This window comes from Coregonus lavaretus (genome assembly GCF_964263955.1).
Source record: "Coregonus lavaretus genome assembly, chromosome: 19".
Lineage (NCBI taxonomy): Eukaryota > Metazoa > Chordata > Actinopteri > Salmoniformes > Salmonidae > Coregonus > Coregonus lavaretus.
The window spans coordinates 14,356,686-14,379,537 of NC_140006.1; the positions used below are offsets into that span (position 1 = coordinate 14,356,686).

Consider the following 22,852-nt stretch of genomic DNA (forward strand, 5'->3'; position numbering starts at 1 on the left):
ATGTCCTAACCGACTTGCCAAAACTATAGTTTGTTAACAAGAAAGTTGTGGAGTGGTTGAAAAACGAGTTTTAATGACTCCAACCTAAGTGTATGTAAACTTCCGACTTCAACTGTATGTTGCGAATGGATGGATGTGTGTGGGTAGCCTATAAAGGAGCCCTTTGAAGTGTTTGTTTGACAATCAAATGAAAACATCTTGACTGGTTGTGTTTATGCCACAATAAAAGGTAACACATTTAAATCATTATGACCAAGGCCCACAGAGATCCTATTGAATTAATAGGGATTGTATATGTAATTCTATGATTAGGCCCATAAAAAATGTTGGTGCACGCGCTTGGTTCTGTACCGGGAAGAAATGAATTCTACTTTCACCCCTGGATATGCATATGGTAGAAAGAGTATGTGGCCTTTTCTGTAGTCTACAGGCTGGAGATCAAATGTATGACAATGTAATGAGACAGACACTTTTTATATCATGCAGGTTTCTCCGATCAAATAGACTAACCTAAATGGCGGCCAATCAAATAAAAATTGCGCTGAAATGTTAACAAACAACCGAAAAACAGGACAGGTCAAAGTAAAATGGACAATATTGAATGGACAATCAGGCTACTCACAACTGCTGTCCAGGAGTTTCACCCTGTGGGGTAAATTGTCATGATCAGTGGTTTCAAGTTTGTGTCTGTCAATTTTTGATGAGCTGATCATGGTAAAAAGGAAAATACTTCTGATTTCCCACTATGTACACATTGCAAATAAGCTCAGGATAACTACTGATGAAGTTGGGTAGCTGATATTCAGAGCTTAAATAGCCAAATTGATTAGTCACAGGAATCAGGACTAATACAGCCAATGCAACCTCTTGTTTTGCAAACGGTGGCCCTACTACAAGGATGGGCATTAATAAAATTCCTTTGCGGGCTGGGCCACATCTTTTGGACATCTTTTTGTCCCGGACCGGCCGTCTTTTTTTTGGTGTTTTACAATTGGTAGGCCTACCACATAGATGGGCATTCATACATTTATATTTCAGGCGACACTGTAGGCTACACCTCAGTAAGCACCGACACAGACGCCTTTTGAACATCTTTATTTGTTCCTGTCCGGACTTGCCTTGATTTCCACGTCCACAGATGTTGGTTTTTGTCACTGTCTTGACCAAATCTGAACCAACCATAGACGTAAAATCTGAACCAATCATAGAAGTCAATTTTTCTGTCTTGCCTAGGGCGGCAGAACCGTCAGTACTGGCCCTGGATATTCAGCACCACTTTCAACATGTTATCACACTATGCAATATCTGATGTGTCACCACCGTTTTGTAACAGCATGATGTAATACAGCTTTTGGCCAACACCACATAAATGTGTTTATTGAATATTATTCTGACATGTCTGCAGTGGCAGGGAAGTAGACAGGGAAAAGTCCGTGCTTGCACACTTTTCAATTTTTTAAATCATAAAATCATCTTCTCACTGCTCTTGCATACACTTATATACACATGGCACAAACATTTTATGTATGAAAATAATTGGAGGCTAAAGGAGACTGACCATGACCTTCACCAAAACCCCCGTGTAGCTCAGTTGGTAGAGCATGGCGCTTGCAACGCCAGGGTTGTGGGTTCGTTTCCCACGGGGGGCCAGTTTGAAAAATATATATATATGCACTCACTAAAACTGTAAATCGCTCTGGATGAGAGCGTCTGCTAAATGACTCAAATCTAAATGTGATCTCTGACCATGCACCATCAGTTACTGCACCCCCACCTCATCCATCTTCCACCTGTTGTCAAGGACACCGACCTCCACGTAGGTAGCCTACAGTTTTCCTAAGGGGCGGAGTTCAAGCCTAGATCAGATGGCGGAAGTGATGCTGCCATTATGATTTTCACATGAAGTTTAGGGGACCGTGCAGTAGGCGTCCATCCAAGATAGCCGCCGAGTAGTTTTAGTTGCCCATTCATTTGTGAGGCAAGAGTTTAATTAATGTTGACACATCGCCGTTAATTGAGCGCAGAAACCGGCTTGGTATTTTTATAGGGGCGTTTTTACTTTCTGAAGGTAAGAGACTAGCATCGAGCTCCCATGTAATCCGAGGTTATCCTCGAGCATTAGCTGGCTAAATAAATGCATAGTTGACATCGCTTCTGTAAGGTTTATCCTAAACATGTTGTGAAAGCAGATCGCCTAACGAACTGAATTTTTAGGCAAGAGCTGCGGTGTGTTGTGGCTAGCAACGCTAGGTAAATTAATTCGATACCTTGTATCAAGATAATATTGACACCACGGCTGCCTATATCGTGTAAGGCTTGTAGTTGTACATGGTTGTTTCGTATTTCACTTTTCATTGTAATTCAATAACTGAACGGCCGCTCTATTTAAAAAGGAAGTAGCAACCTCGGGTATACTGTATCATTAACAGCACCTGCACCTCGGAAGTATTCCCTATTCAAATGACTGTACAGGAAATGCTAGTGCTTTTACAGACGCTCCTGAATAACTTATTAGTTGTTTCACCAGCTTTGTTGTCCTACATGCACCGATAGTCAATGCATTTTCTTATTCAGATTACTATGTTTGGGTCTTCTTGTATGTCTATGTCATTTGTCATACGTGTCAGTGAACCAAGCAGGTAATACAGACTTTTGTTGTTGTTGGAACTGTTGAACATCTCTCATCCTGAACCCCCCCCCCCCCCTTTCTGTCCCACACAAACACGTACACACAGAGCCATGTCTCCGTCTGTGCGTCTGCAGGAGATGATCAGGGTGATCAGAGGAGCCCGTACACAGGGAGAGGAGCGTGGTGTGATCCAGAGGGAGTGTGCAGCCATCCGGGCGCAGTTCAGACAGGCTGACAATGGGACGCGCTCTCACAACCTGGCAAAGCTGCTGTATGTGCACATGCTGGGTTACCCCGCCCACTTCGGTCAGGTAATGAACAGTGCCTCTTAAGATGTCTGTAGTGTTGGTATATTTGCTATATTTGTATCCTAAAAACTTGCCAACTCCCTCTCTGGTCTCAGATGGAGTGTGTGCGTCTGATTGCCAGCCCTCGGTACAATGAGAAGCGTGTTGGGTACCTGGGTGCCATGATGCTTCTAGACGAGAAGCAGGATGCTAGCCTTCTCATCACAAACTCCATCAAGAAGTAAGGACAATTTTATCAGCAATTTTACCATGAAATTGGAAGTATGAAAATTGGAAGTGATTGCTGCATTGTTGGGAAAGAGCTTGCAAGAAAGGCATTTCACTGTAGTTGTGCACGTGCCAATAAAACTTGAAACTTGTATAAGACAGAGAGACAAAACTAAGACAATCAGAGAGACGGGACTCTGAGAAAGTCAGACAGACGGAACTCTGAGACAGTCAGACAGACGGAACTCTGAGACAGTCAGACAGAATTCTCAGACAGACAGAAGATAATCAGACTGGAACCAGAACTGTCTAGAGTTCCATAATAATGTCTAGGCTGTGTACGATCAATGTTACCATACATAAATATTGAACTAGTGGTCTAGTAACCTCTACTTCAGCACAAATCAATTGAGCAATTGTCGTTAAACCCCCATCTCCTTCTCTCCCTATGTGTGTTTCAGTGACCTGTCGCACAGCAGTCAGTATGTCCAGTCTCTGGCTCTGTGTACTCTGGGCTGTATGGGCTCAGCTGAGATGTGTCGAGACCTGGCCCCAGAGATCGACCGCCTCCTCAGAGCCTCCAACTCCTACATCAAAAAGAAGGTGAGCACTCTCTGTAAACACAAACACACACACACACACACACAAATCCACTCCTTCCATCTCGCCTTCATGGCTGACCTTGCTAATGCAGAAACACAAACCAATCCATCTTGAGCACTACTGTAAAACACTGCATTGCAACAGACTAAAGGAAACCATCATGTGGACTGAACTGAGTGTGAGATGTAAAGTGATGCACTGATGTTGAAGGTTAATTTTGTTATGAAGCTGATCATGATGACAATTACATTTCAGGCAGCTCTTTGTGCGGTGCACATCGTGAGGAAAGTACCAGAACTAGGAGAGCTGTTCACCCCTGCAGCTCGATCCCTGCTCTCTGAAAAGAACCACGGTGAGTCTGTCATCATTTGTTTAGTTTTTCTTATATTACCAGCTGTTCACTGTCTGCTCCTTTCTGTCAATCTTTCTGTGCCTACCAGTTTCACAGTCTGATACATTTGAGTACAGTATGTAGTCTTACATTTTGACTGTTAGCTGTTACTATGTATGTTATAGCATAGTAAATAGTGTCTGTGTGGCAATTATTCCCCTCCTCATGGTTTGGTCTGATTGCAGGGGTGTTACATGGAGCTGTGGTTCTGATTACTGAGCTGTGTGAGCGCAACCCAGACACACTAGAGCAGTTTCGTAAGGTAAGACACACACTCACCCACCTCATCTCACCCCATTCATTCCAGTACAGCCATTCAACATGATGAGACATTCAATTTCAGTCCCTTGAAAATGATATCTTTGGTTATACACTGTAACATTAAATGCCAAATCGATACTTGTGAAAACGGCACATGATTGCACATCCCTAGATGATGATCTGTGATTTTGACTCCTGGTGTGTGTTTGTGTTTGGTCTAGGTGGTGCCGGAGCTGGTCCAGATAATGAAAGGCCTGGTGATGTCAGGTTACTCTCCAGAACACAACGTGGCTGGGATCAGTGACCCCTTCCTGCAGGTCAGTGTTTTAAATCATTTATTTTACCAGGTGAATTGGAGTCAATTTGTGACTGAACCTACAGTGCCTTCGGAGAGTATTTAGACCCCTTGACTTTTGAAAATGTTTGTTACGTTACAGCCTTATTCTAAAATTGATTAAATAGTTTTTTCCCCTCATCAATCTACACACAATACCCCATAATGACCAAGCAAAAACAGGTTTTTAGAAATGTTTGCTAATTTATTAAAAAAGGAAATATCACATTTACATAAGTATTCAGACCCTTTACTCAGTACTTTGTTGAAGCACCTTTGGCAGTGATTACAGCCTCAAATCTTCTTGGGTGTGATGCTGTATTTGTGGAGTTTCTCCCATTCCTCTCTGCAGATCCGCTCAAGCTCTGTCAGGTTGGATGGGGAGCGTTGCTGTACAGCTATTTTCAGGTCTCTCCAGAGATGTTCGATCGGGTTCAAGTCCGGCCTCTGCCTGGGCCACTCAAGGACATTCAGAGACTTGTCGCGAAGCCACTCCTGCGTTGTCTTGGCTGTGTGCTTAGGGTCGTTGTCCTGTTGGAAGGTGAACCTTCGCCTCAGTCTGAGGTCCTGAGCGCTCTGGAGCAGGTTTTCATCAAGGATCTCTCTGTACTTTGCTCCGTTCATCTTTGCCTCGATCCGGACTAGTCTCCCAGTCCCTGCCGCTGAAAAACATCCCCACAGCATGATGTTGCCACCACCATGCTTCAATCTAGAGAGTTCAATCTAGGTTTCATCAGACCAGAGAATCTTGTTTCTCATGGTCTGAGAGTCTTTAGGTGCCTTTTGGCAAACGCCAAGCAGGCTGTCATGTGACTTTTACTGATTGGTGGAGTGCTGCAGAGATGATTGTCCTTCTGGAAGATTCTCCCATCTCCACAGAGGAACGTTCGAGCTCTGTCAGTGTGACCATTGGGTTCTTGGTCACCTCCCTGACCAAGGCCCTTCTCCCACGATTGCTCAGTTTGGCTGGGCGGCCAGCTCTAGGAAGAGTCTTGGTGGTTCCAAACATCTTCCATTTAAGAATGATGGAGGCCACTGTGTTCTTGGGGACCTTCAATGCTGCAGAATTTTTTTGGTACCCTTCCCCAGATCCATGCCTCAACACAATCCTGTCTCTGAGCTCTACGGACAATTCCTTCGACCTCATGGCTTGGTTTTTGCTCTGACATGCACTGTCAACTGTGGGACCTTATATAGACAGGTGTGTGCCTTTCCAAATCATGTCCAATCAATTGAATTTACCACAGGTGGACTCCAATCAAGTTGTAGAAACATCTCAAGGATGATCAATGGAAACAGGATGCACCTGAGCTCAATTTCGAGTCTCATAGCAAAGGGTCTGATTACTTATGTAAATAAGGTATGTCTGTTTGTTTTTTTAAATAAATTTGCCAAAAAAAATCTAAACCTGTTTTCGCTTTGTCATTATGGGGTATTGTGTGTAGATTGCTGAGGATATATATATTTTTTTAATCAATTTTAGAATAAGGCTGTAACGTAACAAAATATGGAAAAAGTCAAGGGTTCTGAATACTTTCCGAAAGCACTACATTACCAAAGTATGTGGACACCTGCTCGTCGAGCATCTAATTCCAAAATCATGGGCATTAATATGGAGTTGGTCCCCCCTTTGCTGCTATAACAGCCTCCACTTTGCCACAAAGTTGGAAGCACAGAGTCATCTAGAGTGTCTTTGTATGCTGTAGCATTAAGATTTCCCTTCACTGGAATTAAGGGGCTTAACCCGAACCATGAAAAACAGCCCAGACCATTATTCCTCCGCCACCAAACTTTACAGTTGGCATTATGCATTCGGGCAGGTAGCGTTCTCCTGGCATCCGCCAAACCCAGATTCATCTGTCGGACTGCAAGATGGTTAAGCGTGATTCATCACTCCAGATAATGCGTTTCCACTGCTCCAGAGTCCAATGGAGGCGAGCTTTACACCACTCCATCCGACGCTTGACATTGCGCATGGTGATCTTAGGCTTGTGTGTGGCTGCTCGGCCATGAAAACCCATTTCATGAAGCTCCCGACGAGCAGTTCTTGTGCTGACGTTGCTTCCAGAGGCAGTTTGGAACTCGATAGTGAGTGTTGTAACCGAGAACAGGCGATTTTTACGCGCTACGTGCTTCAGCACTCGGCGGTCCCATACTGTGAGCTTTTATGGCATACCACTTCGCGGCTGAGCCGTTGTTGCTCCTAGACGTTTCCACTTCACAATAACAGCACTTACAGTTGACCGGGGCAGCTCTAGCAGGGCAGAAATTTGACGAAACTAACTTGTTGGAAAGGTGGCATCCTATGACTGTGCCATGTTGAAAGTCACTGAGCTCTTCGGTAAGGCCATTCTACTGCCAATGTTTGTCTATGTAGATTGCATGGTTGTGTGCTCGATTTTATACACCTGTCAGCAACGAGTGTGGCTGAAATAGCCGAATCCACTAATTTGAAGGGCTGTCCACATACTTTTTTATATATAGTGTATTTCTCTTTCTCTGTCTCTCACTGTTTATCCATCATTAGGTGCGCATTCTTAGGTTGCTGAGGATCCTGGGTCGTAATAATGATACAGCCAGTGATGCCATGAATGACCTGCTGGCCCAGGTACAGTAATGAAACCACATGCAAGGATTCACACTGCAGTATTTTCACCAGTAAATAGTCTTGCAGGGTTGTTGTTGTATGATTTATTTAAGCAATAATGCCTGAGAAGGTGTGGTATATGGCCAATATACCTCGGCTAAGGGCTGTTCTTAGTGGACACAGCCCTTAGCCATATACCACAAACCCCAGAGGTGCCTTATTGCTATTATAAACTGGTTACCAACGTAATTAGAGCAGTAAAAATACATGTTTTGTCATACCCGTGGTATACGATCTGATATAACACGGCTGTCAGCCAATCAGCATTCAGGGCTCGAACCACCCAGTTTATAATTCGATTTTTATCACTGTTTCTTTATACAGGTGGCCACGAACACAGACAGCAGTAAGACTGCCGGCAGTGCTGTGTTGTATGAAACGGTTCTCACTGTCATGGACATCAAATCAGAAAGTGGCTTGAGGGTAAGTGCCACGTGTGATACCATCAAGTAATTTCTTGTTTGTATCCATTGAATGTGCTACAAGTGGTTGAGGCCAATGTAGCTAACATTTATGTACAACAGAGGCCGTATCTAGGTTGTGTTTTTTTGTGTGTGACAGGTCCTAGCTGTGAATATCCTGGGGCGATTTCTTCTGAACAACGATAGGAACATCCGGTTAGTGTCCCCTCACCTCCCCCTTCCATCTCTCTCTTTCATTTATCTCATCTGGTCCTTCTTCATGGTTTCTAGCCCATTGCCTAGAAGGTTATTGTTGCCTGAGGCAGACAAACCTGTGGATTCTAATACATCTAAACACAGTCAGCAATGTCTATTCCTGTGATTATTTAGCTAGAGGCCTTACAGTGACAGACAGGGTTGTGGGCTAACGATCACATATACATTTCCTTTTTATCCATATTTTCCTGTTGGGATTGTTCCCCTAGGGTCTGTCTGGCCCAGCAGGTTAATCTGGTCTGGTCCCAGGCTTAATCGCCGCTCCCTCTGGCAGTGGGACAGCTGATGGAAAGCTGCTAGACTGGCTCAGAGCAGATATGATCATTCTCTCAGCATGCAGAATGATCGCAGATCATTACACCAGATATACATTTCAAAGACCTTAAACTTAGAGGAGAGCAGTCATGCTCACCACCAGGGAAGAAAGCACACAGCTAAAATGTTTGCATGAGATGGGAGACCTTGGAAATGATAGTTGTTGAAGAAAATCACAAACATGTTGCTTGGCTGAGCAGAGTTTGTTCCATGAAATGTATCCATGCACCAATTGATAAATTATCACAGCCCTCGCACATGACCAGAAACACACAAATATAACACGTCTTTCTCTTTCTATGTCAAAATCTTTTTATTCATGCACAGGTACATCTCCATGACTTCCCTTCAGAAGATTGTTCAGACAGACCACAATGCAGTGCAGCGTCACAGGGGGACCATAGTGGACTGCCTGAAGGACCAGGATGCTTCTGTCAAACGGTACTGTATTGATTGCTGAACCTATACTACCGGTTAGCCACGTGTCACCTATTCATGAGCTATAATGGAAGGTGGCGTAGTACTGTAGAGAATAACAGTATATAGTTATAATCTTCTTTATGTTTATCCCTCAGCCGGGCATTGGAGCTTTCTCTGGCCCTGGTGTCAGCTGTCAACATCCGCTCTCTGATGAAGGAGCTGCTCCTCTTCCTCTCCAGCTGTCCCCCAGAGCTCCGAGCACACACCACCTCAGGCATCTTCAACGCTGCAGAGAGGTACAGGGCTGGCCCTCACCTGTCTATGGGCTTTAAATGTCTATGTCATGTAGTCTCTTTATCTGAATGTCTCATTTTGTATCTATGTCTATATGAATGTTTCCCTGTCTCTGTGTCAGGTGCGGTACTGTGTTTCTGTCTTGCGTTCTTTGTCTGTATATGTCTCACTGCTATCTGGCTGTTCTACCACTGAACACACACAGGCCTAGCCAGTAGCCTGCCCTCCCTGTGTGTCACTGTCAGTCTGTCTGTGTTTGTGTCTGAGCCGCAGCACTGAACACCACTGAGTCTCTGTCTCTGTGTCTCTGTCAGGTATGCTCCCTCTCAGCGCTGGCACATTGACACCATCCTGCATGTCCTCACCACGGTAAATACTGACACTGTACTGCACCACAATCACCTGATGATTGTACAACTTGTTTTAATAATAATAATAATATGCCATTTAGCAGACGCTTTTATCCAAAGCGACTTACAGTCATGCGTGCATAATTGTTTTTTGTTTTTGTGTATGGGTGGTCCTGGGGATCGAACCCACTACCTTGCCACTACAAGCGCTGTGCTCTTCCAGCTGAGCTACTGTACAAGTTGTTTTAACTATGACCAGCTATTGTAAATACCCCTATGATGTATCCCACTTATATCACCCCACTATACTTCAAGCTGTCTGGGTGGAAGCTAGGCCTCCCCACATTGCCACTATTTGCCCTGTCTAGACTAGTCTAGACATTCCTGTGTTTGACAGTAGTACCATCTCTTTCAGGCAGGGGGCGACGTGAGGGATGAGACAGTTCCCAACCTGATCCAGCTCATCACCACAGCAACAGAACTACACTGCTACACGGTCCACAAGCTGTACAGAGCCCTGATTACAGACATCTCAGTGGTATGGCTTTAGTATGAATGTGTTTGTGTGCCATGCTCTGTAGAATTGTGATTGTGTTATCAGTCAGGAAAACCTCAATGCCCTGGTTATCCTCTATTCTCAGCTGTGGAACTGTGCAATGTTTGTTTGTGTGTGCAGCAATCCCTGGTACAGGTGGCATGCTGGTGTATTGGGGAATATGGAGACCTGCTTCTGAGAGGAGAGTGTGAGGAGACAGAACCTGTTCAGGTACATGAGGGAGGATGCTTTGGTTGTTTTAACACAGGCATTGTTAATACCCATTGACAATACAGTATTAATTGTAATTAAACTGAGACAGTTCTTCTTGTTTGTCTGTCCTGCCATTAGGTGGCAGAGGATGATGTCCTGGACGCCTTGGAAATGGTTCTACAGTCACATATGTCGTCGCCGGCAACCAGGGGCTTTGCGCTCACAGCAACCATGAAACTCAGCACACGCATAACACATAACGTGGAGTAAGCATAATTATCTCACACCCCTCAGAACACTGCTACAACCGCTATACAGCAACTACTGAAAACTGCTTTGTCAGTTTTGCCCACTGCGTGGGGTCTTGGGACTTGTGACTCTCATTGCTGATACAGAGAATACTAAAATAGCTCGTTTCCTGGTGTTTTTCTCTCCTCACCCCTGTCCGGCAGTCGCATTAGGAGCATCGTCAGCATCTACGGCAGCTGCATCGACGTGGAACTCCAGCAGAGGGCAGTGGAATATAACGCTCTGTTTAAGAAATACGACCACATGAGGTAGTCTATGTAATAACATACAGTATATTGCCAATGATGTATAAATATATTATTATATCTATGAATACAACACTGAGGGGAAATGGCAGCACCTCAGTGACTCAATTATTCTTTTCATCATGGTAGCTACTTTTGCTTTGCCCAATACACTGCTAAGAGAGCTCTGTGCTCACAGGGCTGCTGTTCTGGAGAGAATGCCAGTGATTGACAAGAGCTCACCGGGACATACCAATGGAGAATCAGCAGGGGGGACTATGAAAGAGATGGAGCCAACCAAACTGACACAGGAAGTAGTATTGCCCCAGGAACCTGCTAACAAGGTAAGGAATGAAAATGACCAATAAACTTTGGTAGTTCAGCTATCTGGATATGAAGTATACTTGACCTATTGCATACCGTGTGTGCACTTTCTCAAGCTAAGCCTCTCAAATGTAACTCAATATGGAATCTTTCCCTCATTTTCTCTTGTCAAGGTGTGTGATCTGTTGGACCTGCTAGGTGGTTCTGCGGAGCCTCTCCAGCCCAGCCCAGCCCTGTCCACCACACCGCTCGGCCCTGTTAGCAGCACGGCTGGGGGAGACCTACTGGACCTGCTGGGAGGCCTGGATGTCACACCTGGTGAGACACACTGAGCTGCTGAGTGAGAATGAAACAGAAATGGAGATGGGGGTTTCAGAGAGATGGACAATGCCATCATTAAGCCATCAGAAATACATTATGAAGATGTACTGTTTGGGATTTTAGAATGAACACATCAGTAGCTTTATGCAAAAGATATAGCATGTCTTCATAATGTATTTAATGATGGTCTGTTTCTTGTGCTGAATTTCATGAGCCCCAGTGTGACAGGTGTTTCTTTGTTTCCATAGTGCCACCTAGTGTTATAGTGTATGAGAAGAACGGTGTGACTCTGAAACTACAGACTGACAGACAGACAGACACAGGGATGACTGTTACCCTCACTGCCACCAACTCTACTGACGGGGACATCACCAGCATCACCCTGCAAGCAGCAGTACCCAAGGTCTGTCCGTCTGTTTTTGGGTCCGTCTGTCAGACTACCTTAGTATTTGGTATTCCAAACTTGTACGGCGTGAGTAGGCCCCTCTAGACCATGTGACCAGACCAGGAAAAACTCTGGGCCCTAGTTATAGGCTATTCATGACCTTTGTCTCTCACTACCATCCAACTCAGAGCGTCCAGTTACAGATGAAGGCTCCGAGTGGTGACGTCATCCCGGCACATGGCTTAGGTCAGGTGACCCAGACTGTGCTCCTCAACAACCCTAACAAGGTGGGTCTTCAGTCAGTGGTTGCCACACACATGCACACACCCACACTCACGGGCACACCACAATGAAATAAACATTCACTTCCTTCCTAATCAGGTGAGTCTGAAAATGAGGGTGCGTGTGTGCTACACCAGCCAGGGCTCTGTCTGCCAGGACACGGTGCAGATCGACTCATTTCCCAGCCCCGCCTGGTAATGACAGCTGAAATCAACCTGTCCATCAACACTGACATCAGACCATGGAAGGATTGACAGCCGATCAGGCCCAGGAGTGGGGATCCATTCTACCCGACAGCTGCCTGTCAATCATACACAGAGGGGATCCTCTCTGTCATTCAACTATTCTATTCTACAACCTGATATTTTTCCAAATGACTTAATTCTCTTATTTTTCTAAATGGCTGACCCTCAAGAACCGTGGAAAATGTCCCCCTACAGTTAGCAGGGATTTATGTAGATAAACTGAGACTGTCACCCTAAAAGCCATTGTCACCATTCTACCTTTTCAGCTTCTGTTTGGACTACTGGTATTACATTTCCCATAGCATAACCAACAGTATTAATGGCACTACTGAACATGGTACTGCCTTTGGTGTGTATTTCCAGAGTTGCAGGTCATCATCATTGTTGTCACTTCAATCAACAATAGTAATATGCAGCTGTCTGCCTGGGCCAGTGGGACTTGTCCAATCAGGAGATCCATCTATCCTGAGAACTGTGCAATCAAGACTGTCCACATGAAAGGTGTCTGTCTGGATAATCTTTTAAGAGAGTAGCTTGAAGTCTTGGCCTATGCTACCTTGACCACTTTTCTTTCACTCCGGGACTACTTTCCTACCTACCGTTGTGGCTCACTGTTACAGTTCCCTCTTGTCAATCTGAGCCACATGATTAGCATCCCCTAACACTATGCCTTATCTATACTTACGGTACATGCCTTCCATTGGTGTCCTCTTCTCCTCCCTACCTCTCTTTACCATCTGCTTCTCTCTTCCCCTGTGCCTGTCACTCAGAACCTCCTTTGGAGCTGAGGTATTATGATGTATGTGTATATAGACTTTATTTTGAGGTGGGAGTTGCTGTTTTATCTGTGAATTATGTGTACTACCCCAATACTGATCTTTGTGAAGCATCAGTGCCAGTCAGGCAGTCCTGCCCAGTGTTTCCCCTTCCATAGCTTATGCCTCTTGAGTTGTTTTAATGCATCTAGGAAAATAGATCTAGGGAAAATACTGGTCCTGACCCCTGGGTGGGGCACAATGGGTGACTTATGTTCTCAACACACTAGACTAATCTTGGGTTGTAGGAGACTGCAAATCTTGTTATGATACCAAATAGTTGATACAGATGCACACACACGCTAATGGATATTTGAGGGTGCACAACGGGGCTGATAAGTGCCTCCACAAGGATACAAAAGTAGTACCACATCCCTGACAGAATTAATTTGGTAACTTGCTAATATACCGAACATCTGGGCCATATCACTGGCTGCCCACTCATTTTTTTTATAACTTGCATTGACAGAACATTGACTGGTTCATGGATATAAACAAATGTACTCTTGAAAATGGGGTTCAGTGCAATTTGAGCAAAACATCCATCCTTCAGACCACTATCCTCGTAAAGGAACCAGAGGGAGAGACGAGGAAAGAGAATTCAGTTTGTTGTGTGCATTGCCTTTGACTCCCATGTCTTTTGTAATTAAAGATTATCAAATTGAATTATGAATGAATTATTTTCATCAGAGTTCATAACTGCCTATATGGAAAGTCGTTTTACAATGCACTGCTAAATTACACACTCATGCAATAGCAGCCATACATGTACTTCAAAAGAAACTGTCAATTTCACCTTTTATTCACAAGCAAAATAACCAGTGTCCAAACTCACTCTCCCACTGTGTCCCATTTACACGGTTGGAATTTAAGCATGGGTGGTTACAAAAACAATCTACACAGAGGAATTATAGCAGTCCAAATTGTCATCGTCACACAGAGCAGCAAACTCTATGGTTGGCACAAGGCCCAACTGTAGAGTTTCTGCCCACTAGGAGAGTAGGTGTATGCTGGAACAGTGGCAGACAAGCCCTCCTCTTAGCGCCAGGACCAGATGCAGCACTGAGCCTCCCTGGATCTTGTAGTCTGCAGCGGTCTTCTCATCGTTCCTGAGAGGGATGGGATGAAGTCGGAGCAGATAAAACAAGTGTTGCATCCAAGATGTAATGCTGCCACTTGATTAACACTAGAACCACCATAGGCCAAAGGTGTTTGGTTGTGTAAATACAATAAATCAGACAAAAAAAAGCTAAGTCCTGCTCCTTCCCTGACTTTTCCTGTTGTATTTTACATTGCTCATTTGTCTGAGTTTTTTTTATCACAAACATACGTTTTTTCACACCTATTCCCAACTTAACCTGCCAAGACAATGCGCTGTAAGACGCTGGTACCCAGCCAGGTGCTGATGCGTCTCTCTCCTCACTGAATGAATGACCAATGGATGAATTGGCGATAATTGTGCACGTTGCTTCACAATTGAAGAGGCTGATTTAATTTAATAAGAAAATAGTGTAAGAAGCTGTTGCAGGACTGTTTTATTTTTACTAGAACTAATCAAAATTATTATAAGGGAAACGAAAACATGCTACAAGTTGTTGAGCAAAGGGACTCAAACGATGCCAGCCCACTGAATGAATGACAAATGGATGAATGGGCGATAATTGTACATTACTTCAAAATCGAATTTAAAATAAGCCTAACTGAACGATAAGGAGGGTGAAGAGGTTGATTTAATTTAGAACAACAATACTGTAATGATGAGTTTGTGTTATGCATATTTATCAGCGTTGGCACTCATGTTACTAATTTGACCGCGTGATTTGCAGGTTGATACTATTCTCTTTTACGTTTTCCTTTGTAAAAATAAGCTGTTACGGGACTGTTTTAGTTACTATAACTCTATTATTAAAATCACATTTATTGTAAGGGAAACTAAAACATGCTATGTGTTGCAGTAGGCCTTTAGAATAATGCAAAACATATCCTTAACTCTATCCAAGTTGAGCGAGGGGAAAGAAACGATGCCAGTCTGCCTGCGCAGCAGGCCCATCGAAACTACACCCAAACTAATTTCACACATAATAAGACTTAGCCTATAGACAAGATGAAATTGACAGTCTGAGTGACAATATTATCAGTTGTCAGATTGTACATGAAGAGATGGGCACATCTTCTAATTGACAGATGCAGGGAAACAAGCATCACTTCATCAAATCCTCACATGCAGGTAAAACATTGATTTCTATATAGTATCAGAAAGATCATATTCTGCAGTTTCTATGACACTTACTGTTATGTATGGTACGACATGCTGTATGTCATACTGTACGTTGTTATGGTTTACAACAGTGTGCTGCTTTACGGATGAATGGGTTGTCAGAATAAGTGGCACATGTAATTAAACGAGAGAGTGATGTACAATGTGAAACTGTGCAGATGTGCATTCTTCTACAGCTAGGCTAGATATAACACTTACCTTTGTAAAATAACTCAAAATTCAAGAGGTGCAGCTCTATTTCCAAATTTCACAAGAATACCTGCACTGTCCATGCACTCAGCACATGACCACTCGCAGGCAGCATTTCTCTGGCTACTAAGCAAAGATTTGTAACATAATCAACTTAAAATATGGTATTCTGTTTTCGTTTAAATACATTTTCGTATTTCCACAATGTTTCTTTAGACCTGCCAAAACGAAATTATAATGGACTTCTTTGTGATGGACTTGAACTAGTGTTTTTTTGTTTTTACTTGTAGCCTAGAGTAACAAACAAATGAAAATGCTATTATGTTCGTTGAAATAATAGTTTTTTCATATTCTAATGATACCTAACACCTTTATAAACACAAATGATTATTCTAAAAAATGATTATTCTAAAATGAATAATATAAACAAATAAGTAGATGTTATATTTTTACATGGAAAGTATTCAGACCCCTTGATTTTTTTCCACATCTTGTTAGAAAAGAAAAAAGGAAATATCACATTTACGTAAGTACTCAGACCCTTTACTCTGTACTTTATTGAAGCACCTTTGGCAGCAATTACAGCCTAGAGTCTTCTTGGGTATGATGCTTGGCACACCTGTATTTGAGGAGTTTCTCCCATTCCTCTCTGCAGATCCACTCAAGCTCTGTCAGGTTGGATGGGGAGCGTTGCTGCACAGCTATTTTCAGGTCTCGCCAAAGATGTTCGATCAGGTTTAAGTACGGGCTCTGGCTGGGCCACTCAAGGACATTCTGAGACTTGCATTGACTTGGCTGTGTGCTTAGGGTCGTTGTCCTGTTGGAAGGTGAACCTTCGCCCCAGTCTGAGATCCTGAGCGCTCTGGAGCAGGTTTTCATCAAGGATCTCTCTGTACTTTGCTCCGTTCTTCTTTGCCTCGATCCTGACGAGTCTAACTGTCCCTGCAGCTGAAAAACATCCCCACAGCATGATGCTGCCACCACCATGCTTCAACGTATGGATGGTGCCAGGTTTCCTCCAGACGTGACACTTGGCATTCAGGCCAAAGAGTTCAATCTTGGTTTTATCAAACTAAATTATCTTGTTTCTCATGGTCATAAGTCCTTTAGGTGCCTTTTGGCAAACTCCAAGCGGGCTGTCATGTGCCTTTTACTGAGGAGTGGCTTCCGTCTGGCTACTCTACCATAAAGGCCTGATTGGTGGAGTGCTGCAGAGATGGTTGTCCTTCTGGAAGGTTCTTCCATCTCCACAGAGGAACTCTGGAGCTCTGTCAGAGTGACCATCGGGTTTCTTGGTCACCTCCCTGACCAATCCCCCGATTGCTCAGTTTGGCCGGGCGGCCAGCTCTAGGAAGAGTCTTGGTGGTTCTAAACTTCTTCCATTTAAGAATGATGGAGGCCACTGTGTTCTTGGGGACCTTCAATGCAACATAATTTTTTTGGTACCTTTCCCTAGATTTGTGCCTCGACACAGTCCTGTCTCGGAGCTCTACGGATAATTCCTTCGACCTTATGGCTTGGCTTTTGCTCTGACATGCACTGTCAACTCTGGGACCTTATATAGACAGGTGTGTGCCTTTCCAAATCATGTCCAATCAACTGAATTTACCACAGGTGGACGCCAATAAAGTTATAGAAATATCTCAAGGATGATCAATGGAAACAGGATGCACCTGAGCTCAATTTCGAGTCTCATAGCAAAGGGTCTGAACACTGATGTAAATAAGGTTTATATTTTTTTTACTTTTATAAATTTGCTAACATTTCTAAAAACCTGTTTTCACTTTGTCATTATGGGGTATTGTGTGTAGATTGATGATATTTTTTATTTATTTAATCCATTTTAGAATAAGGCTTTAACGGAACAAAATGTGGAAAAAGTAAAGGGGTCTGAATACTTTCCGAATGCACAGTATTCCCATTAATATTTGTTCATGTAATTCATGCTTTACAATTGTTTATGCACTATTTGTCAAGCGTTGGTGCTTATGTTTGTGTACCTTGCAGGTTGATATGCATCTGATGGGTGTGCAAAAGGGGACTCCCAACGTTCTCTTGCGGGTACTTATAGGCTGAAAGGCCAGGCTTCTAGTGTTAAAGGGAGCAGATGTTTCATGACAAGATTGTGATGGAAGGGTTGATCACTTACATCTGTTTTCCACTGTAGATGAGTCTTTGTTGTTGAGGTGGAATCCCCTCTTTCTCCTCCACCCTTTCTTTAATTCTCTCCACCTTCATATGTGTACAAGTGAGCATATAAGCACACATCATTACAGGGTCATGACTCTCCAATGTATACTGACATGAGCAATCCATATATTACACATAGAAAGCAAATGCATTATATTCAATTCAACCTTCGGAGTAATGATGTTTCATACCTTGTCTGTGGGCTCAATGTCGATCTCTATTTCTTTGCCAGTGAGAGTCTGTAACAGAAAAACAACGTTAACTAGCTAGCTAACTAACGTTACGTAGCTAAATTAGTTGGCTAACGTTAGCGAACTTGCTAACATGGCTGTTGTTACAACATTCTAGCTATACGGGGATGACAATTCAAAAAATCCAATGGCCTGCAATGTCCACTATATAACTAGCGCTTTTCAGATCAATACATTTACCAAAGATACGTATAACTAACATTTACGTCTAATATTACTATCCAGCTAGCTCGACGACGATGAGATGACCATACAGTCTGTACACTAGCAGACATGGCCACAGATTAAATGGCTGGTCTTACCTTAACCTTGATCAGCATTTTGACCTAAAATACGTTTCAAATCGATTTAAGATTAAATACCTAATCCACACTTACAGTGTGGTATTGTTGTCAAATTGAGCAAACCTTCTGATTCAATTTTACTTCCTGTGTAAGTAACTGTTCCGTCCGTTGTCCATCCATCGTATTTTGTGAGACATAGGTTCCGCTTTGCAGATAATTACTTTCTGGGAAATACTGTATGTGACTGTTACAAAGTTAACTTTAAAAATCATAAACAATCTAGTATGTGTTGAGGTCGAGAAATACCATGAACGGATTATGTTGTTGCTCATTTTTAGGTCCATAATTATCTCTCCTTGACCTCTCACAGACATTCAGCATTATCCATCCTCCAGCGATTTTAATAACATTTTCCTGTTGAAAAGCAATATCCCAAGCACACTACATGACCAAAAGTATGTGGACTACTGCTCGTCGATCATCTTATTCCAAAATCATGGGCAATAATAGGGAGTTGGTCCGGATGGTGAAGCGTGATTCATCACTCCAGAGAACGCGTTTCCACTGCTCCAGAGTCTAATGGCGGTGAACTTTACACCACTGGCATTGCGCATGGTGATCTTAGGCTTGTCTGCGGCTGCTCGGCCATGGAAAACCATTTCATGAAGCTCCCGGCGAACATTTATTGTGCTGACGTTGCTTCCAGAGGCTGTTTGGAACTCGGTAGTGAGTGTTGCAACCGAGGACAGCGCCCCCCCCCCCCCCCCCACCAAGCAGGCAAACATTATTTGTGGCTCCCGTCTTGGTGGCGGAGAGAAAAATGTATGTTTTAAAGTTAATTTGCAATTCTACTCATTTTGCCATGGGGCAGGGAGAAACTTTTGCAGTTTTAAGGCACCTTTTCTGCAGTTCTACACATTTTGCCATGCGGTGGAGAGAACATTTAGCCATTTTTGATGACGTTACCTGTTAAAACTTTTTAAGTTTATATTTATTTGACAAAACTTAGAAATGAGCCATTTTCACATATGTTGACACTGGTATTGTGCTGGAGATTATGAAAATGAGGTTGAAAAGTGTTGAAGTTGCCCTTTAAATTTTATTACATTACAGCCTTGTTCTAAAATTGATTAAATTGTTTTTTTCCCTGTTATCAATCTACACACAATACCCCATAATGACAAAGCAAAAACCGTTTTTTTTTTGTAAATGTATTAAAAATACAAAACTGAAATATCACATTTACATAAGTATTCAGACTGTTTACTCAGTACTTTGTTGGAGCACCTTTGGCAGTGATTACAGCCTCGAGTCTCATACCAAAGGGTCTGAATACTTATGTAAATAAGGTTTTTAATTTTTTAATTTTTAATACATTTGCAAAAATGTCTAAAGACCTGTTTTCGCTTTGTCATTATGGGGTATTGTGTGTAGATTGTAGGGGAAAATGTATTTAATCCATTTTAGAATAAGGTTGTAACGTAGCAACGTAACAATTTCATTTTCAGATTTCAATGTACATTGTGAGACACGCTCCATTAAAGTGACATGGAAGGTCAGTCCAGAGTTGGTTGAAAACGCAGCCGTCTCTTCCTTGGAAACTGTGTTTCATCCACATTTAAAGGGGGGCTGAAGTTCCTGATTTATCTTCGGTTTCAATTCTCCTCATTAGGAAATGGGACTGAGAACGAGATTTGGGTCTTGTGCTCTGATGTGAGTGTCTCTTGTGCTTGTGTTCGAACGTGGGAAGCGTTTGTACTTTCACTCTGCTAAAACAGTACACAGTTATTCACATACCCTCCTAGATAACTTAAAACAGTCTAACCAGGTCTTGTGTCTGGAAGTAGCCTAGACTAGCTAGCAAGTTAGCCAACTTCTCTCAGCCTATGCTAGTTAGGGACAGTCAATAAATTATATAATGTAAATGGGACTACATTTTCATGTTACACATCTTTTTGTTGTCTCATTAAATACTTTAAATATGTGTATATGAATTTCTACAATTTATAATTTGAGGTTTTTAAGCCATTGACATTTTTAGCTATTTACATTTTAAAATATTGTCCCATGTACATTGTGTTATTTACTAATGGTCCCTAACTAGCCCCATAGGGATATATCGAATGTCAAACCAAATTTACCATTGGCATTATGATCGGGTCATGTGCAGCTGCGCTCTGAATTGATGATTACTTGGGTGCTGCCAGCTGTGGGCAGGATTGAAATAAACCCAACCCAAGGAAAACTGTTATGGTATCCTTCATTCCATTACATTTTTTTCCCTAATTATCTCTCAAATCTCCATTCTGGAGGAGACTGACTTTATCACCAAAATAATCGTATTTACACTTTGTAGTCAATTTTAACACTAGAATGTTTCTGACTAATATCGATGCCACAAAGGCCGTTTTCTACCAGATAAGTTGTTTATTGCCTTCAGTTACTCTTTAATGTTCTGCCCAATGGTGAAGGGGAGGCAACATTCCACTACAACCTCAATGACCGCACCATCCAGAAACTGGTAATTTGTGTACCCAACTCTACAGTGTCTTCGGAAACTATTCAGACTCCTTGAACTTTTCCACATTTTGTTACGTTACAACCTTATTCTAAAATTGATTAAATAAAACAATTTCCTCAGCAATCTACACACAATACCACACAAAAACAAAGCGAAAACAGATTTTAGGAAATGTTTGCAAATGTATCGAAAACATAAAACATAAATACCTTATTTACATTAGTATTCAGACCCTTTGCTATGAGACTCGAAATTGAGCTCAGGTGCATCCTGTTGCCATTGATAATCCTTGAGATGTTTCTACAACTTGATTTGAGTCCACCTGTGGTAAATTCAATTGATTGGACATGATTTGGAAAGGAACACACCTGTCTATATAAGGTCCCACAGTTGACAGCGCATGTCAGAGCAAAAAGCCATGAGGTCGAAGGAATTGTCTGTAGAGCTCCGAGACAGGATGGTGTCGAGGCACAGATCTGGGGAAGGGTACCAAAACATTTTTGCAGCATTGAAGGTCCCCAAGAACACAGTGGCCTATATCATTCTTAAATGGAATACGTTTGGAACCACCAAGACTCTTCCTAGAGCTGGCCGTCTGGCCAAACAGAGCAATCGGGGGAGAAGGGCCTTGGTCAGATAGGTGACCAAGAACCCGATGGTCACTCTGACAGAGCTCTAGAGTTCCTCTGTGGAGATGGGAGAACCTTCCAGAAGGACAACCATCTCTGCAGCACTCCACCAATTAGGCCTTTATGGTAGAGTGGCCAGACGGAAGCCACTCCTCAGTAAAAGGCACATGACAGCCCGGTATGAGTTTGCCAAAAGGCACCTAAAGACTCTCAGACCATGAGAAACAAGATTCTCTGGTCTGATGAAACCAAGATTGAACTCTTTGGCCTGAATGCCAAGTGTCACGTCTGGAGGAAACCTGGCACCATCCATACGTTGAAGCATGGTGGTGGCAGCATCATGCTGTGGGGATGTTTTTCAGCGGCAGGGACTGGGAGACTCGAGGCAAAGTTTGAGGCAAAGATGAACCGAGCAAAGTACAGAGAGATCCTTGATGAAAACCTGCTCCAGAGCGCTCAGGACCTCAGACTGGGGCAAAGGTTCACCTTCCAACAGGACAATGACCCTAATCACACAGCCATGACAACGCAGGAGTGGCTTCGGGACAAGTCTCTGAATGTCCTTGAGTGGCCCAGCCAGAGCCCGGACTTGAACCCGATCAAACATCTCTGGAGAGATCTGAAAATATCTGTGCAGTGACGCTCCCCATCCAACCTGACAGAGCTTGAGAGGATCTGCAGAGAAGAATGGGAGAACTCCCCAAATACAGCTGTGCTAAGCTTGTAGCGTCATACCCAAGAAGACTCGAGGCTGTAATCGCTGCCAAAGGTGCTTCAACAAAGTACTGAGTAAAGGGTCTGAATACTTATGTAAATGTTATATTTCATTTTTCTAAAATTTCTAAAAAAAACAGTTTTTGCTTTGTCATTATGGGATATTGTGTGCAGATTGATGAGGGAAAAATCTATTTTAGAATAAGGTTGTAACAAAATGTGGAAAAAGTAAAGGGGTCTGAATTTTTTCAGAAGGCAATGTATGCTATCTTGGATCCCTCGAAGACTGTTCCTCCTATTCCCCAGATGACTGGAAATAAACATATCTATTCAACCAACCTGACTAACAGACCTGACTTAAGGCCTAAACCTGCTGCTATTAATCACCCAATTGTGTGTTTACAAAAGGTAACTATCCATGGGGTTTAGTGTTGATCCAGTCTAGCTATGGTGTTGGAATCTAAGTAACAATGGCTATCAGCCAGCTGGAACAGTAGTAAAGGTCTGACTAGGCGACGTTTTAAAAGCTAGCCAAGATCACGTGTTTCCCGTCGGCTCCTTCATCCCCATCTAGGCAGCAGTGGAGCAGAAGGCCCATCAGCCTTTGCTGCTGCTCTTGGAGGAGTGTGTGGCGGCCACAACACCAGTGCTGCAGCCTGAGAGCCGACGGTAGCAGACCTGGTTATTATGGCCATGTGTAGGAGACA

At 43.1% G+C, this 22,852-nt stretch overlaps 2 protein-coding genes across 2 annotated transcripts; one reads left to right on the forward strand and one right to left on the reverse strand.

Annotated features, from left to right (window-relative positions):
• The first annotated feature begins 1,863 nt into the window (after positions 1 to 1,863).
• LOC311146761 (AP-1 complex subunit gamma-1-like) lies at positions 1,864 to 13,778 on the forward strand. The gene is made up of 22 exons (XM_084183332.1): positions 1,864 to 2,068; positions 2,736 to 2,940; positions 3,033 to 3,157; positions 3,606 to 3,747; positions 4,003 to 4,099; positions 4,324 to 4,400; positions 4,621 to 4,716; positions 7,261 to 7,341; positions 7,705 to 7,803; positions 7,942 to 7,997; positions 8,700 to 8,813; positions 8,948 to 9,088; positions 9,401 to 9,455; positions 9,852 to 9,974; positions 10,113 to 10,202; positions 10,323 to 10,450; positions 10,637 to 10,741; positions 10,917 to 11,061; positions 11,215 to 11,359; positions 11,611 to 11,765; positions 11,936 to 12,034; positions 12,129 to 13,778. The coding sequence occupies exons 2-22, from the start codon at positions 2,740 to 2,742 to the stop codon at positions 12,225 to 12,227; spliced, it is 2,373 nt and encodes a 790-aa protein (XP_084039458.1). The 5' UTR covers positions 1,864 to 2,068; positions 2,736 to 2,739; the 3' UTR covers positions 12,228 to 13,778.
• A 97-nt stretch (positions 13,779 to 13,875) lies between these two features.
• LOC311146777 (ubiquitin-like protein NEDD8) lies at positions 13,876 to 18,439 on the reverse strand. The gene is made up of 4 exons (XM_084183357.1): positions 18,300 to 18,439; positions 17,938 to 17,985; positions 17,706 to 17,788; positions 13,876 to 14,198 (listed from the first exon to the last, which is right to left on the reverse strand). The coding sequence occupies exons 1-4, from the start codon at positions 18,315 to 18,317 to the stop codon at positions 14,081 to 14,083; spliced, it is 267 nt and encodes an 88-aa protein (XP_084039483.1). The 5' UTR covers positions 18,318 to 18,439; the 3' UTR covers positions 13,876 to 14,080.
• Between the last annotated feature and the right edge of the window lie 4,413 nt (positions 18,440 to 22,852).